Source organism: Chaetodon auriga, chromosome 1, assembly GCF_051107435.1.
Source record: "Chaetodon auriga isolate fChaAug3 chromosome 1, fChaAug3.hap1, whole genome shotgun sequence".
NCBI lineage: Eukaryota > Metazoa > Chordata > Actinopteri > Chaetodontiformes > Chaetodontidae > Chaetodon > Chaetodon auriga.
Window position 1 is genome coordinate 19,116,296 of NC_135074.1, and position 16,932 is coordinate 19,133,227.

The 16,932-nt window shown below is 41.8% G+C and overlaps 2 protein-coding genes across 4 annotated transcripts; both read right to left on the reverse strand.

Moving 5' to 3' along the window:
* Positions 1-2,986: 2,986 nt before the first annotated feature.
* On the reverse strand, positions 2,987-7,772 carry gcshb (glycine cleavage system protein H (aminomethyl carrier), b). Its single transcript, XM_076737745.1, has 5 exons — positions 7,575-7,772; positions 6,331-6,410; positions 3,821-3,884; positions 3,589-3,720; positions 2,987-3,423 (listed from the first exon to the last, which is right to left on the reverse strand). The coding sequence occupies exons 1-5, from the start codon at positions 7,723-7,725 to the stop codon at positions 3,329-3,331; spliced, it is 522 nt and encodes a 173-aa protein (XP_076593860.1). The 5' UTR covers positions 7,726-7,772; the 3' UTR covers positions 2,987-3,328.
* A 1,775-nt stretch (positions 7,773-9,547) lies between these two features.
* On the reverse strand, positions 9,548-16,705 carry kars1 (lysyl-tRNA synthetase 1). 3 transcript variants are annotated; one of them, XM_076728318.1, is made up of 15 exons: positions 16,623-16,697; positions 15,614-15,763; positions 15,227-15,362; positions 14,949-15,114; positions 14,757-14,850; positions 14,246-14,432; positions 13,286-13,411; positions 13,024-13,143; positions 12,647-12,809; positions 12,180-12,353; positions 11,910-11,995; positions 11,708-11,793; positions 11,505-11,631; positions 11,229-11,372; positions 9,548-10,234 (listed from the first exon to the last, which is right to left on the reverse strand). In XM_076728318.1, the coding sequence occupies exons 2-15, from the start codon at positions 15,751-15,753 to the stop codon at positions 10,160-10,162; spliced, it is 1,824 nt and encodes a 607-aa protein (XP_076584433.1). In that variant the 5' UTR covers positions 15,754-15,763; positions 16,623-16,697; the 3' UTR covers positions 9,548-10,159. The 3 variants fall into 3 exon arrangements, with proteins under 3 accessions (XP_076584433.1, XP_076584443.1, XP_076584455.1); XM_076728328.1 differs by lacking the exon at positions 16,623-16,697 and adding an exon at positions 16,233-16,277; XM_076728340.1 differs by lacking the exon at positions 15,614-15,763 and having other exon boundaries at positions 16,623-16,705.
* Between the last annotated feature and the right edge of the window lie 227 nt (positions 16,706-16,932).

Here is a 16,932-nt window from a genome sequence, read left to right on the forward strand (position 1 = left end):
GATTTATTTAAGCAAAACCGGAAGTAAGACGCGTTCATTTTAATCATCTTTGTTACGTTGCAGGAAAATCTTTATTTGCTTGACATTTGCGAATTTGCTTGCAGCAGTTGTTTCTGTAGCTCTAAAAATGTGACCTATATGGCTGCCTTTCGGTTGGAAATAGATTGCTGATGTGTTTTGAAATAGAGGTTAGGTTGCCTAAAAGTGTGGAGTTTTATTAATACAACGAGTTATTAACTTTTTTTGTGATGTTTATTGGACTTACTCCATGTAGTCATCTTGTGTTCACATGTTTGATACAGTACTTTTTGTACATTGCAATTAGTACTTTGTACTGGCCACTAGATGTAGACCTAGCGCCTTTCATCGGTAGTTAACGGTAGTCTTGGCTGTTTTTTAAATTCCCTTGTAGCCAGTTACTATACTGACAGTATATAGACTACAGCTAGTGCCACAGATTATTTTCAAGAAGTTTGACAGTCACTTTATGATAATGTAAGCATGTGCCTGTATTTGGAAATGACCAAAGACCAAAGTTTCAAACTGGTTATTTCTATGTGTCTTGAAAGACGTGTGTATGTATGTGTGTGATGTGTCCTGTATGTGGCTTTTGTGATGATATTATGAGATTTGTACTTTCTGGTGAAATGGAAGTTATCACCATATTGACACGTAGGATTTCAGTGAATAACTTCCAGTGAGAAACATGCTGTCCTCACTTAGAAACTATTTTTCCAGAGGAGTACAGAGGATAGAGAGCTTCATCACATGGTGCAACAACAACCACCTGAACCTCAATATCAGCAAACCAATGAGCTTGCGATGGACTACAATGTTTCAAATACAGATGTTGCTGCAAAGTAGTTACAAATTATAAAACGTGGGTGCTTCACACACATCTTCAACACAATAATGGCCAGAAAAGTGTTTTTGCTGAACATTGTGATGTTACAGTAAAGGTGACCTTTGTCCTTTTGAATCTAAAATTTCATCATTTAATCAATTTCAATCAATGTGGGACATTTTGTCACGCAAATGCTGAGTTATGAATCATTGGGTTATGGCCAAAAACGTGTCTGGTTAAGTCAATGTGACCTTTGACCACTAAAATCTATCCGGGCCATGGCTGTCACCAGCACAGAATCATGATAAATAGAATTAATTGTATGGCGTCATCAGAGGCCTTAATAATCAGAGTCATTCTGTGCAGGACATTATTGTACTGTTACTGCACTACACCTTTCTTTATTCAAGACAATGGGCATTGAATGATAATGCACACAGCACTTTATGTTGAGAAATGTTTTACAGGTAGCTCCTTGCACCTCGTGCATAAAAGGCTGTGCAGTTTTCATACTGAAAGATGGCGTCTACGTACGCACAGAAATCTTTAAACGTACAAATTCTGCGCACGCCAGGTCCAGCACACCTTTCCTTCATACATGTCAATCAAATTAGAGTTAAACCCACGTGCAGGTCTGACATCAAAGTGGATGGTATATTACACATGGCACATCAGTTAACTACACGTCATCCACGAGATCTACTGCGCATCACATGTGACTTATTCCGAGGGTATTCCATACTGCATGGCCTTCAGGGGTGCTTCGCCTCCTGTGCGTCATCGATGTTTGTGCGCCTCAGCAACTGCACAGTGTCTGACGTGCGTCAACATCTTCATGTCACACGAACAGAGCAAGCTTTCCAATTTACCGGCGATCTTGAAGTTTCAGTAGATTTTCATGTCGCTAAATAAGTCAGACCTACTCGAAGCGAGACGGAAGGCGCACAAACCACCGCGGCGACCTACAGGAATTAGAGAGGGGCGTCTGTATCTATTCCCAAAGTGGCCTTTCCATTCTTTTGACACTCTCATATGTAGGAGAAGTTAAGAGGGGTGATGAAATCAGCGTTTTTCTCCTGTGATGGGAGAGCTATAAATTGGAAATGCATGTGCGTGAAATCCAGTATACGCAACCTTTTAGTACATGCGCATCATCTATACAGCAGGCCTCAGAGGTTCAGATTGATGAACATGAGTGAGCAGGACTGTCCACAAGCCGTCCATGAACTGCAAAACTCAGTGCACAGACAAGTGCCACTGGACATATCAGTTCCTCACCTCTACCATGTCATTTCATGTCTAATCATGAATGAAGTTTAAAACATTTCCTGTGTGGGCTTTTGCTGTGCTCCGCCCTGTCTGAACTTGTTCCTCTGCGTGTCCCTGCATCAATGTGACCTCTGTGAACACAATAATCAGACAAAAAGACAATCATGTGTCTTAATCAAACAGCGTTCACATAATAAATCTGTGTTTTTACAACATCGTGCTTCATTATTCTGGAGCAGAACTTTCAGGTGAAGAGAGATCTAGTGTGAAAAGGCATGAGTATGGAAAAATATGCTGTTGGGAGGCTAGACAAATAGGTCAGCCAAACAGACCTTCACTTTGAGAGGAAGGTATTGTGAGGGCATTTAGACACGAAATAAATGAACTCAAAGGAATATTCGATGAACTCGAGGTGAAATTTTTACTCTCAGTGACTTTAAGCACCTGTGACAGTATTTCAGTTAGTCAGTTTTAGCCAGTAATACCAATTACAGCTCTTATTTTCTCTGATGAGCCTAAGAGTGCAGGTTTTTGTTCAGTCACTGATTCTAAAACCACAGCTTCATTAATCATTGATCAACTAGCTTCTGCAATCTCTGCCTATCTGCACCTGAGGGCAAAGGTCAAGGTGTGTGGAACTATAACAAGCAAAAAGAAGCAGCATGCCCTGTCAGCACATGTGCAGCAACACGACAGGAACATGTCTGTAACACATCATAAATTGGTGCCATCTTGACACCAACACCATCTCAACACATCCCTGCATGTTTACTATAGTTGGCGAAACTATAATTTTAATTCAAATTAAAGCTGCTGGTGAGTTCAAAAAAATTAAAAAAAGACACAAAAGAAAGAAAATCACAGGGTCATCAATTCACATGCAAGGACCAAATTTTATTCAATGAATGTTACACAACACTTACAATCACTTTCCAGTCTTTTACCACATCTGTGCACATTTAAAAATGAAGCAAAGCACCAGATAAAGACCCAATAACACTGACAGATCTTGATATTATGAGCCCTTTAGGTTGGCTAGTAGCTAAACAAATCCTAAGCGGAAGATGTTACTCAGGACTTTAAATTATTTTGATAGCACGATTCCAGTATCAAAATAAATACCACAGATAAGAGTGTCACACAAGATGTTAGTAACCCTGCCTACTAGTCTTTGATTGCAATGACATTATAAAACAGCACAGTGAGTTTAGCGCTTTATTCCAGTGACTTAATAAATTTATCATAAGCAGGTTGGTCCATGAGGCCGTCGAGTTCTTCCGGCTTTTCAATTGTCATCTTGATTAGCCAGCCTGAAAAGTAAGAGTGGATACGCTAAAAGCCAGAAGTGTACGTGCTCTCTCAACCAAGCAGTTAGATTATTCTGCGTCATCTGCCTTGGCAACAAATCTACTAGGAGAAATTCCTGGAAATCACCACAACACATGGGAACTAGAATAGCGTAACAGATAGCTTACCCTCTGCATAGCAGGCTTTATTCACCAATCCAGGATTCTCTGCCAGCTCTGTGTTGATTTCAGTCACTTCCCCTGTCAGCGGTGAGTAAAGCTCACTGGCAGCCTTCACGCTTTCCAAGGCACCAAACTCCTCTGCAGCACACACAGAGAAAGAGTGACAGATAACACACTGATGGACTCAATTACTATATATGAAATCTAGAAAAGCATGCCGTGTATTCAAGGCTCTCACCCATTTGTTCAAGTCTTTGGCCAACTTCAGGGAGTCCACAGTACACCACATCACCTAATGCTTCCTGCAATGAGAAAAGAAAAACTGCAAGAATTACAGCCTACATGCAGAACTATATTACACTGACTACAAGCAATAATCTAATAGTGACTTAAAAGCATATTTATTATTGCCAACAAATCCCATGAAGTGCAAAACCAACTATGCAACCGTCTCTCAATACAAATGGGTCGCAAATATATAGCTGTTATTTTTAAAGGCAACAACAACAAAAACAATGATGACAATAACAATAATAAACAGCTGGGAACTGAAGGTTTGGGCAAATATTACTCAAACAGGAGCAAACAGTGCATTTGCTGAGGACTATTTTCAGGGATGGATGAATACACATCTTGCACAGCAGCAGGACAGTGTATGTGTGACGGAGGAACATGTTACCCAGTGCAACAGTGTGGCTTGTTGATGTGTTCTTAAACGATGGAGATCTATGGGAATATATTTCAGGATATTTAAGGGTTTGGCTACAAACAGTACTTGTTAGTGGCATCAATCCAGTGTTGGTTTTGATCTTTTCATGGGAGTTGTTAATAATATTAAAAATATAGACTCCCACCATACTTATTCTTTAAGTGTATCTCATACGTTACAGGGGTATTGTTTATTATGACAGGCAGCATGGAGTCAGGTTTGCAGGGCCATCAATGTAGACAAAACTAGTACTGAGAAATTGAACTAATTCACAAAGCACATGTCTCATTTTTCAGTGTTTCAACAGTGACACTGTCCACAGAGATTAGTGGCTCAGGGAAATTTACTGTATGTAATTCAATCATACAGCTAATCACAGTCAGCCTGATCAACTATTCTGAAGCACAGACATGAGACCCAAACTACTGCTGCCACCAAGATGCTAAAATGCTCATTCAGACACAGTAAACTGGAGCAGCTGTACCCATGGATACAGACTTAAGGTTTATCTTAAAATACGAGTGTTTATGTTGGCAGTGACCAGACACATTATCCTAGACTTCAGAAACTGTTGTAATATTTAGAGCTTTAGTTGCTTTATTACCGATGTATTGTGGGCTACTTTATAAGGCAGGCAAAATGATGGATGTATTGTAGGAGATTGTGTCACACGCAGTAATATCTTCCTGGAGCTATCAGTTGTCAGTGATCCCTTAGTTTGCTGAATTCAGAGAATTGAGCAAGTGGGGGATGGCACAGCTGATTTTCTAATCTGAAATGCTTAAATGAGACTCAAATGTAGTGGCTGGTGGAAGATTTTCTACTCTGTGATGCGAAGTGGGAAAGCGAGCTATTCTGCTATTCAAGCTATTTCATGCCTTCTTACACAGCACGTGGGGAGGTAGACTAACGTGTGGACCTCATGTGAATGAATGTAGAAATGTTCCTCTGTACAAGTTAATTGGTATCTATCAAAGATGCAAGACATGCGCTTTGATTTATCCTACACATTTAAGCTAAAGCACAATGATTGATGAATATCTTGAGACTGTAGGAAACTTGGCTGGTAAGGATTTTGAGACCCAGACGAAAACAGACTTCAACATTTTTGACACTGCACTGGGTGTCAAGGCTTTGCCATCATTGCTTCAGTCCATAAATGAAGCCTGAAAGGTAAAAATGGATGACGGCCACTTGTTTTAAGGCCACCCACTTCATGAAGTCTAAAACTGTCATTGAGGCTAAAAATCACTTGGATTGAACATACAATTGAAAGCATTTTCCAGAACAGTCATTCTTAAATGCATGTTTTTTTTTAATCATTTTATAACATATTAGTAGCCTGAATTCTACAAAAGAAACACCACTGAGCAAACAGGCTGCCTAGTCTGTTAACTATAACCAGTCTTCTGTACAGTTTGCTCATTTGTTCTGAGGCTGTAGTGAGTCCATTGTTTATGTGGTGGATGACCTTTCCAGGCTGCTGTGGGTACACATGGTCAGAGGTCTGCTCAAAGTTCACGTTCCCTCGTACAGCATTAGCGATTCAGAGGTCTTGAACCAAGCCAGACAATAAACATTTGACAATGTAAATAATTTTCGCTGCAGATACCAAATTCCATTAGCAGTGTCATTTTAGAAACAAGCAGAGTTTCTACTCCATGTTTTCACAACACCATCATGCACCACATTAAACTATTATCCCACTGTTGGAGCTCTTGACTGGCCAGCAGCAAAGATGAAGCACATGAACTTTTCATTTCAGCGGCAAAGCTGTGCCTGCTCAACATGTGAAAACAACGCCAAAGACAAAAGACACCTCCCTTCTTTCAAAGCCTTGAACATCTACGGTGCCCACCCCTGAGATTTTGTGCACACCGTGTCCATAAAACAGTACAGTTGCTGCAGGTGAGGACAAAGTGCAGTCCTAAACTGCACACACCGCATGCTTTAGCACATCACTATTTTTACACTGCCATCAGCAAAGCTCTCAACTAAGTGTGCCATAAATCAATGATTAGTACAACCCAACAACCTACCTGAGCATAATTGCTGATACCGACTGTGCCAACTCCACCTTCCACTCGAACCCACTCGTGCTTATCAGTGAACTTAAGGGCTGCGGAGGGAACAAAGGAACAAGTTAGTGTGGAACAGATGGATCAGGATGAACCATGATAAAATACTAATAATGATAATAATTTGATGCTACAGTGAGTTTAATATATAGAGTGTCAAGTGTTCCCACCAGTGTCAAGGAGCATACATGTCCAAACAACACCTTACTGTAACAGTTTCTTATGCAACACCATGTGCTTAGAAATAATAATGATAATAATAATAATAATAATAATAATAATAATAATAATAATAATAATAATAATAATAATAATAATAATAACCTGTAGTTTACTGGTTGCAATGAGACAACCTGCAAGTGCAGTTTCAGATCCTGACAATCAGTGTTTTGACAGAAAAAGGTGGAAAACCAATGACTCGATATCACACAGGATCTGTTCGAGTCAGACAAGTCAAAAAAAAGGGAGGGGTGGTTAGAGCCTTTTGATTGTGAGCTCCTGCTGTCATCTTTGCAACACCCTGAGGAAAGAACTACAATGCCTCAACCACTGCCAGTGCTGGCATCAGACCATGCAGAAAAATACAGGTTTGAACCAGATTGTGAACTGTGGGAGATGCGGATGCGTGGCTGGGGACAGCAGGAGAGATGTGTTTCTAATGATCCCACTGGATGAGAGAAATGAACTGAACATTTCACATGGCTGCAGTCTGCGAGGGAGAATGATGAATGAACGAGGGGAAAAATCATCAGTTTATGACATTTTAAAGCACATGCACACGTGAATTGCATCACACCACGGCTGTCTGTGACACATACCCAGAATCATGGCTGACTTTGCTTTAATAAGCTACTACTTGGTGCACGAGACTTGGGTAATTTTATGTCTGCGGCCATTAATTAACATCACAATCTGGAGCTCGTGGCTTGAACGTCTTCCAGTGACATCAGTCGTGTTGTACACTATAGCCAATATAACATGTGGCCACTTATTTCCCAAAGTTTTCGCACTTTCACGGCCCCTTCCGAGTTGAGCCCAAACTTTGAGCTGCTCTGCCTGTCGCATTCCTCTGCTCCGCTGTGGGAAAGTGACACAAACTGGGTAAGTGTTTTTCGCCCATTGCGCACAGACAGGAATGTGTGAGCGGCTCTAATGGACTGTGTAAGACCGCGGGCTGCCGTGTTCACTGCGTGTTTCTGTCTTACCTGTGGACAGGACCGAGGTCGTGCTCAGTGTTCGCGGAGAGCCGCTCCTCCACAGCAGTCGGGTCGCTGAACGCTGCGCTGCGGACGACAGTTGAGGCAGTCGGGGGGAAAAGTTTGCGGAGAGGCACCGCAGCGCCGCTCTCATCGCCATCTTCACTCCGTGTGTGTCCACCCTTTAATCCAGTGCACATTACACTTGACCGCGGGGGCGCGCACCATCCCGCTCGTCGCGGGCTCGCGCTCGGGAGGGGGGGGGGGGGGGAGTGTGTGGGAGGAGGAGGAGGGGTGGAGGGAGGGTGAGTTCAAGTGTGTGGCCTTTAAAAGTTGATTTAGAAATAAGCTGTTAATCATAATAACATACCAAGTATCATAGCTTAAGCATTAAAAAGTAGAAGTATTTGTTATGCTGAAAAGCTCCTTTCAGACTGTTTTATTATTATATTTCATTTTTAAACTGTTTGTTTTATTATCTTATAAATTAAATTATTAGTTAAAGCATGCTAATCAATATTTCTATATTAAACAATGAAAAAATGTGAAACAGGCCTCTTAGTGACAAACCCACAGAGAATTAACACCAGACTTTTGTTGGTTGGGATCCCAACTCTATGAGCACATAAACTCATGAAATGCATCTGTGCTCATTTACATGTTGGTGCATTAGCTCTGATTGCAGCCTCAGCATCTTTCCCTCTAGTTGCAGCTCCAAACACTAAAGTATTGAGTAGTTTCTTCCTCCTCCCTGCAAGATCTTGAAGGCTGGTGACTCTGATACTGTGAAATGAGATCTGATTACACACTGAGCTTTGGTAAAAGAACCATCAAAAGTGTCCCCATGGAGCTTTTTAAAGGTTGAGATTAGATTAAACTTTATTGTCATCATCAGAGTGCAACACAGAGACAATGAAATGCAGTTTAGCGTCTAACCATAAGTGCAAATAGTCATAATATCCAAAAAATATAAATACATGAAAGTGGTGCATGTGGCATGAAATATAAACAGTATAAACAGTATGAGGTAGCTGCAGGTAGTGCAAGTAATTTCTACGAAACCATAAAAACATGTGCAACACGGTATGTAAACAGGTAAGAACTTTCGCACACTGCAGGGGCCCACGAGGGGTCTTAACGGGGTTTGGCCCTCTCAGTTGTATATTTGGCCCCTCTAATTAAGCGTTATGTATCTATAGAAAAATAGCAAAAGCGACAAAATGACTGAGCAAGATACATGTGACTATCGTTAAGATGTACTTTCAGAGCCATGGACAGCAGGATCGTGTGTAAGGATTTTAAACAGCAGCCTTATGTTATTGTTATTTAGGCTTTCTGAGGCTATTGCATGGTTAAATCTGTCAATGTTATTGTCTGAGAAAACTGCCCCACACATTTTTTTTTAGCAGCCCCTGCTTTGAAAACAAGATGGTGGAGCACATGTTGCTCCAAAAGGAGGCAAAGAAATCCATGAATAAACAAATCTTCCTTCATGATCTCAAACTCTTCAACGACCTAGAATGAGTTATCATACTGAGCAGGGGATCGAGCCAGCCACTCAAAGTCACACCGGGTGAGGCTCTGTCCAGCACCCGGCTGTCTAGTGATGGTTTGATGGAGGCTGTGAAGATTGCCTTGGCGACCTGCGGACTCATAGCCAAAGATATCATTTGCTACCTCAAGCCTGCTTTGAGACACTGTGCCTGGAGATGAGACTATATCTGCAGAAGCCAGCACACAGGGCGAGGCAGGGTGGAGGTCCTCTCTGCAGAGATTGTTACAGCGCCACCTACAGCTACAGAGCCTCAAGAGGAAAAAGGACAAGTTGCTCTCTTGGCTCTGTAAACTGGCCAGGAGGAAGACATAGCTGCACAAACAGAAAGGCAGCATCCAGAGATTTCCATGAAACCCTACAGGCTAGTGAAATTTGTAGAATTCTGTTGTGTAAACAGACCATAAACATTACAAGACAATGAACAATGTAGATTCATATGCGTTTAATTCAGACATACCCATGTTTAAACTTCTTGGCAGAGGAATTTGTGGAGTTCATTTTGATAAATCTCAGACAAGGAATACAAGCAAACCTGGTAAAAACAGATGAATATACAGAGGACACTTTAAATATTAGATGTGCTTGAGCTTTTTTATTATAAGATGTGTCTTCGCTGAATCTGGTAGCCAGAATCAAGCACCCCTTGAAGTGTCTCAAACTATATTCAAAAGTGTTTCATCCATGTCTGCATACATCAGCAGATCACGCATGACTTCCTGATTAAATACCATCCATTTACTGTCTGGATGACAACAAGGATTAAAATGTCTCCTTACAGTCAAACAAGAACACACAGCAAATGTTATTGCAAAAATGTAAGAAATACAAAAGCCGAAAAAAAGAAGAAGAGAGCATTCATTGTTGTTTACCAGTCGACCGTGAGACAAGGTGATTTCCCTTAATGACAGTGAGGATCAAACAGAGACCAACATTGATAACACATAAACCCAGCAGGCTCCACTGATGACCACAGTGAGGTAAAGGCTCCAGACGGACTCCTGCGCAGATCTGACAGCAGGAGAAATCAGGGGTCATGGCATTAGACAGAGGTGCCTTCTGTGGGTGCTGGTGTCTTGTTGTCGTCAGGCTTCATGGCAGGGAACAGCAACACCTCCTGTGAAAGGACCAAAATGGATTTCTCTTACAGCATGAACAGAAAAAAAAAAAAAGAGTCCACATCTGCCCTACAGATGTTGGCAGCTCATGCTGAAGGCGTTTGCTTTCCTGACAATGTTATATGTCATTGTTTTCGTCTCTTTATCGTGTCTTCTTCTGTTGTATTTCAGTCTGAACAGGTCTTAAACAGGACAATGCACTGAGGGAAGGTTCCATGTGGTTGTACATCACTAGCACCAGGCCGCTTTTGTATTAAGTCTCTATTTACTGTAATTTGTTACTTTGAATGAGTCCTTTTATAACCACAGTTAGTCTTAAATGCATCTGTTGACATCATGTACCTGAAGGAAATATCAAACAATTAGTTTGGAACTGAAGAGTGTGAAACTACTGGCATGCATGCGCGTCCTAGTGTGCGTACAGCTCTGCAGTACTACAGCAGGTCTAAATCTCCACTTAAAGGTGGGGTGAGTTTACCACGCCACGCAGCTGAATTTACAAGATGACGCTAGCTGAGAATCCATCTTGCCAGAATTCAAGTCATGCACTTGTGGACAAATCACAGTCGTTTTGGACTTATCAGCGTCCTGTGAGGAACTATGGGTGTAGTTTAGGTGTGTCAGCAGTGAGAGAAGCCACTGTTTATTTGAATGGCAGCTCCTAAAAAGGTTAGCTTAGATGCTCCTATAGTATCAGCTATATCTGAACTGGAGAGTATTTCTTTGTTGAAAGAAGAGCAAGGAGCGGAACTGAAGGTTTTTCTCGTAGTTTTCTAGACAAGAGGTTTTCGCTGTTCTCCTGACAGACATCAGCAACACTCCTGTTAGGTCATATGGTTTGTTGATCTGATGAGTTAAAGTTAGCTCATGATAGAAAATACTTTTAGTCATTCTGTGAGACACTGACAAACACCCTATTTTGTCATTGAGGTTTAAGGACTTAATGTCTCCATTTCTCAAGGACCATTTCCTCATGATGTATGACAGCTTTACCTTGATGTTGTTGGAGTCAGTGAGGAACATGGCGACACGATCGATGCCCATCCCCCAGCCGGCAGTTGGTGGCAGACCGTATTCCAGTGCAGTGCAGAAGGTCTCATCAATGAACATGGCTTCATCATCACCCTCAGCTTTGGCCTGAAAAGCATCCAGCTCAAATTACTGACATGCACTAATATACACACTCACACTGCAACAGAAAGGAGCCTGAACCTACACGTGTTGAAGGGGAGAGAAAAACAAAACAACAGTTTAGGCTTATATGCATACCTTGGCTTGCTGCTCGAACAGCTCCCTCTGTCTAATCGGGTCATTCAACTCTGTGTAAGCATTGGCAACTTCCTTCTTCATCACAAAGAGCTCAAAACGCTCCGTTAGGCCTTTCTGTGATCTGTGCCTGTAACAGTTGGGGAAGCGTCAGTATGAACCCAAAACATCGCATTTTTAGATGATAAACATGAGGCGTTTCTCACCATTTTGCCAAGGGACTCATGATTTGAGGGTGATCGCAGATGAATGTGGGGTTGATGCAGGTGACCTCAAGGAAATCTCCAACCAACTGTAGGGGAAAAGTCATTAGTTAAAACTTGAAAGTTAAAAAAAAAAAAAAAAAGAGAGAGAGAGAGAAACAGCAACAAACTGTACAAAAGATTATGATGTTCATCAATAGAGCACCTTGTCAAGGAGGCGTGCAGTGGTTCTAGGTGGAGGACATTCAACTCCTTTCTGTGTACACAGGTCGTCAAAGAACTGACGTGTCTCTGTCAATAAAAGCATGAAAGAGAAACGTGAGGGAAAATCAGAAATGACTGATTACTGAACAGCAAACCCTAAATTTGTGAAAGACACAATAAGAGAGAGAGAGAGGGAGAAAGTCACAGAGGCAATGTGGTTTATTTAAATGGAGATAAAAGGGTAGAAAACAGCTTTTCTACAGATTCTCACCTTCACTGTTGTAGCTGTCAGTCGGAGGGAATTTGACTCCCATAATCCTCTCCAGGTCCTGGGTCATGCTCACTCTTCTGAATGGTGGTGTGAAGTCAATCTCATAGGCCTGTCCCTCTGGACCATCGGGGTGATAAGTCACCTTGTACCCTCCAGTGATGTGCTTCACCATTCCTGAAGCAAACAGGGGAGGCAGCCCTCAGGATTCCACAGTCAATTCCAGGCCTTCACACCTGAGATAGCTAGCTTTTTATCAGTACCGCCCCCCAGAGGTAGAACAATGAATGTTTTCCACCACTATGTCATGGTTCAAAAATAAGACACCCCCTTTTGTTGACATCAGAAAAGCAGCGTGCCTATCATGACGGATTGTTTGACAGTTGGACAGTCAAATCCCTGACATGCGAAGAAGCAAATGACTGCAAACCTTGAGGCAACTACACGGCCGAGGATGTGCACTCACTTACCTGAGAGCAGTTTCTCTGTGATATCCATCAAGTCATGGTAATCTGCATATGCCATGTAGAATTCACAGGTGGTGAACTCTGGATTATGAGTAAGATCGATGCCTTCATTTCTAAACTGGCGACCAATCTCATACACTCTGTCCATTCCACCGACCACAAGCATCTGTGGGAAAGATATGATGGACAGCATAAATATACAATATAGTCCGTATAAACAGAAAATACAGAAATGTAACCATAAAAAAAAAAAAATCTATGTGTGTCTGTACAAAATAATCACAGGCACAACATTACATTGATACAACAAATGTGCTAAAACAATCCCCCTGGAAGTGATTGATCACTGAGAAGGATGGCTCTTGAGAATGATGGATTACCTTGTGGTAGAGCTCAGGCGCAATCCTCATGTAGAGGTTCATATCCAGCTCATTGTGGTAAGTAACAAATGGACGGGCCACTGCTCCCCCAGGAATAATGTTCATCATTGGTGTCTCAATCTAAAGCATCAATAAACACGATTCAGCAAAGCAAGCTGACACAGACTAATTTTAACTGCGTCAAATGTACGAACTATTAGACATTCTTTTAGAAAATCCATATTTTGTATTTGTGTAAACAAACTACAACAACAATGCTTACTTCCAAAAATCCCAGCTGGTCCAGGAATTTGCGCAGGTAAGTGATGATTTTAGCGCGAGTTATAAACTTCTGCCTCACGTAGTCATTGAGAATCAGATCCAGGTAGCGCTGGCGGAATCGTGTTTCCTTTGAGAAAAAGATCACACATCGTGAGAACAACTGTTTCAACAAGGGTCGCTGCTGTTGTAATGACAATTTGTCTTAACACAGGCTACTGTGACCAAACTCACAGTAAAATTAACATCACTTTAACATGGAGAAGTTTCAAAATGTTCTACTTTAGCATCATTGCAACCAGGACTGGCTGGAATGAAAATGAAAGTGCTCGTTTCCTGATTAGCGGAGGAGTATTGAACATGTGTCAAAACCACTTCATTCTTCTTCTCTCGCTGGTAAGAAGAGAAAGATGAATCATGTGCCCTCATCTGAGAGTACAGTGTCTGAAAAAACCACAAATCTTTTAATGTTATACAAGATAAACTGGAATTTTCCTCTCAGGCTCATATGTTGTTATGGAACCAAACCTTCTCACTGTGGACTTGTCATAACAGGAAAATTCCAACTGCATTATGGCCTCACTTTCTTTTAGGCGTGCCAGTAAACCATGCATGTTTTAGACATGTGTTTGTCTGTTTGGCCCCTCAGTGATGGCGAGGAGTTGGTATCCCTTAGAAAGTGTAATGTCAGTGCATACCCTCTATATCAGGCCATTACTATGCATCAGTATGCAACCATCCTGTGTTTGACAACTCAAACTCTTCATTGTGGAGAAATGTCTACCATGTAGTACCACAGTAACAACAAAGCTATGTAGAATTTTTTGCTGTTACTACCATATAGCAAATCTCTGTTCCACCAGGAACTCAAATGGGATCAATAAAGTTCAATCTAATCTAGTCTAACTTTCACTTTTGTGTGCAACATGCAAAGCATGCGGTCTCTCATTGTGGTGAGCGTTACCTTGTCTTTGAGCCCAAAGTGTAGGTGGGGCAACATGTGCAAACATGGTGACAGCAGGGTCAACTCAATGGGAATGATGCTCAGCTCCCCCTTTTTGGTCTTCCCTGGGTTACCACGGACACCGATGACATCACCACGGCGCAGTTTGTTATTGATGACCACAAAGTCCTCCTCAGACTTGTAGTTCCTGACAGAGCAGAGGAAGAAATGAACTCACTGCACTCTGAAGTATCCACATGGTGTTGGAGAGTCAATGATCTACTACGTAACATTTCATAACACAACAATGTTGTCCAATGCAAGTAAGTGACATTCATCTTGGAAATGTGGATTTGTGGCCAAGTAAGGCGTCTTCTGTCATTGGCTGTTACCAATCAAAATTCATAAAAATGTGTGTACTGAGAAGTCAGATGATGACGATAGTTCCACCCAAAAACCAGAATGCTGCCACAGTAGAGCAAAGCCAACAAATACAAAGTACGTTTTTTTGACCACGTCTATCATTCTGTACCTTGAGTTCGCCATAACTTGCAACTTGACGCCTTCACCTCGCAGGTCGTAGAAAAGGAGCTTGGCACCAGAAGTCCTCTTGGCATGGACACGACCTGCCAATCATGCATTAAGATCAATGGGGAATCTCCTGCTGGATAACACTGTACACACCAAACAGAAAGTCAGTTTATGATCATAAATATTCTGGTACCTGATACACTGAGGACAACATCAGTCAGCTGGTCTCCAGGCTGTAGATGGTTGTATTTCTCGATGAACTCTGTGAGTGACAAGTCTACATGATACTTGTGTGGGTATGGGTCATCTCCTGTGCCTTTCAGGTCCTGGATTGCCTGGGAGCGGATCTTGAAGTATTGCTATGTTAGAAGGAAACAGGTGGGAGGCAGATTTTATTTATACAAAAAGGATCAAAACATTAACGGTATAATAAGTAACGAATGAGGTATAATGACCATAGAAAAAGCTCACATTTGGATCAAGCGTCTCCTCATCCACATTTTGCGCTGCCTGGTCATTGGTTTCCTTCTTCTGCTCCAGCTGCTCTTTGATTTTGGTTTCTTTCTCAGCCGCCTTCTTCTCAGCTTTCATTCGTCTCTTCAGCTCACTGCTCAGAAATACAGGAGCAATAAAAGATGAGTCATAGGTTAGATATTGAAGTTTGAACTGGAATATAATGGCTGTTCAAATCTTAACACCACTCTGGTGTGTGAAAATGAGGATAAATCAAGGCCATGGCACAATCCACCATAACAGAGATGCACAACAATCTGTGATGCAGAACAGGGAAGGGGACCACTTGTGCTCTGATGACAAAAGGTTGGTTGTTTTTCTCACTGGAACGGAAAAGCCACCAACCTTTTGTCACCTCTCCAACGCTTCTCGCAAATTTGAGGTGGGACTGCAGCTGTGCATGGGGTCGCACATTTTAACCACTGTCCTCTGACACCAAAGGCTTGGCACAGCTGCTGCCTGGCTGCTCTGACCACACATAGCATGTTGAACTACCTGAGAAAATAGACATATATATATATATATGTATAGATAGATAGATAGACGGACAGTGTAGATCATATACAACAACGGTGGTCTCATGGTATGGTATGCACGCATGGTAAAACTGAACACTGGAGGGTTTAATGTAACCCTACTGGTCTGCACCAAGACCCGAGCCGAAGCAAAAATCCAGACAACGGAGTAAAAACAAAAAATAATATATTAAGTACACCGGTAAACTCGCAGATAATTTGCCAACAGACTAACTCAGGCAAACGTTTACTTTTAATTTTACTTTTAGTTATCATGGCGAATGTGTCAAAGACACACAGGGATCTCACAGCGTTGCTGCTAGCAAGTAGAGTCAAGACGAACGAAGGACAACGCAGTTAGCAAGATGTAACAACTGTTTTGACGCTTTCAAGTGCCTAAAATACTAAGAAAATGCTCTGCTACAGTAAAATGCCACAATTAAATGTACCATAGGTTAACACTAATATCTAACATAAGACGAAGAAACCGTACGATTACACCAGCAATGAGAGGAGGACATTTCTTTTAATGTATTTTGGATGTTGTAGTTTTTAAGGTTATTAAAAACAATATGTCGTTTGACACTGGATCACTTCCAGGACTACAACTACCAGAGACACAAACGAACTGAATCCTGGAATGTGTAGGCTTGTGGTACGTCTGCATATGGAACCCTCACTTCGCTATCGGCATCTGATCACAAGCAACACTTTAGTGGTAATGCGAAGCCAAGAAGAAACGGTCAAACCTCCTGAACCAACATATCGTTCGGAGGAAATAACACTACGCCAGAGGTTGAGAATGGTTGAAATGCGAAAGAAGACAAGAATAAGCTCACTTTTTGCTGAGTTTCCCTTCGTCCACCGCTGTTACATCAGCCATGTTGAAGACGCCGCGCTCGGAGAGATCAACTGTAGCACACGCGCTGCAAAAAACGCGACGTGCTTGATGGTGCGTTTGAGACCGCCGGAAATCAGTAATCTCTTACACGCGCCAAAAATACATCACTAAAATGTCCAACAGCAGATTTTGAGTCACACAAAAAAGCTAAAGCTGCAACACGGATCCACAGCATACAGCCCAGACAACACTAATCCAGAGTTCTAGAAACAGAGGAACTGATTCACAAGAACGTCTGCTAATGGATC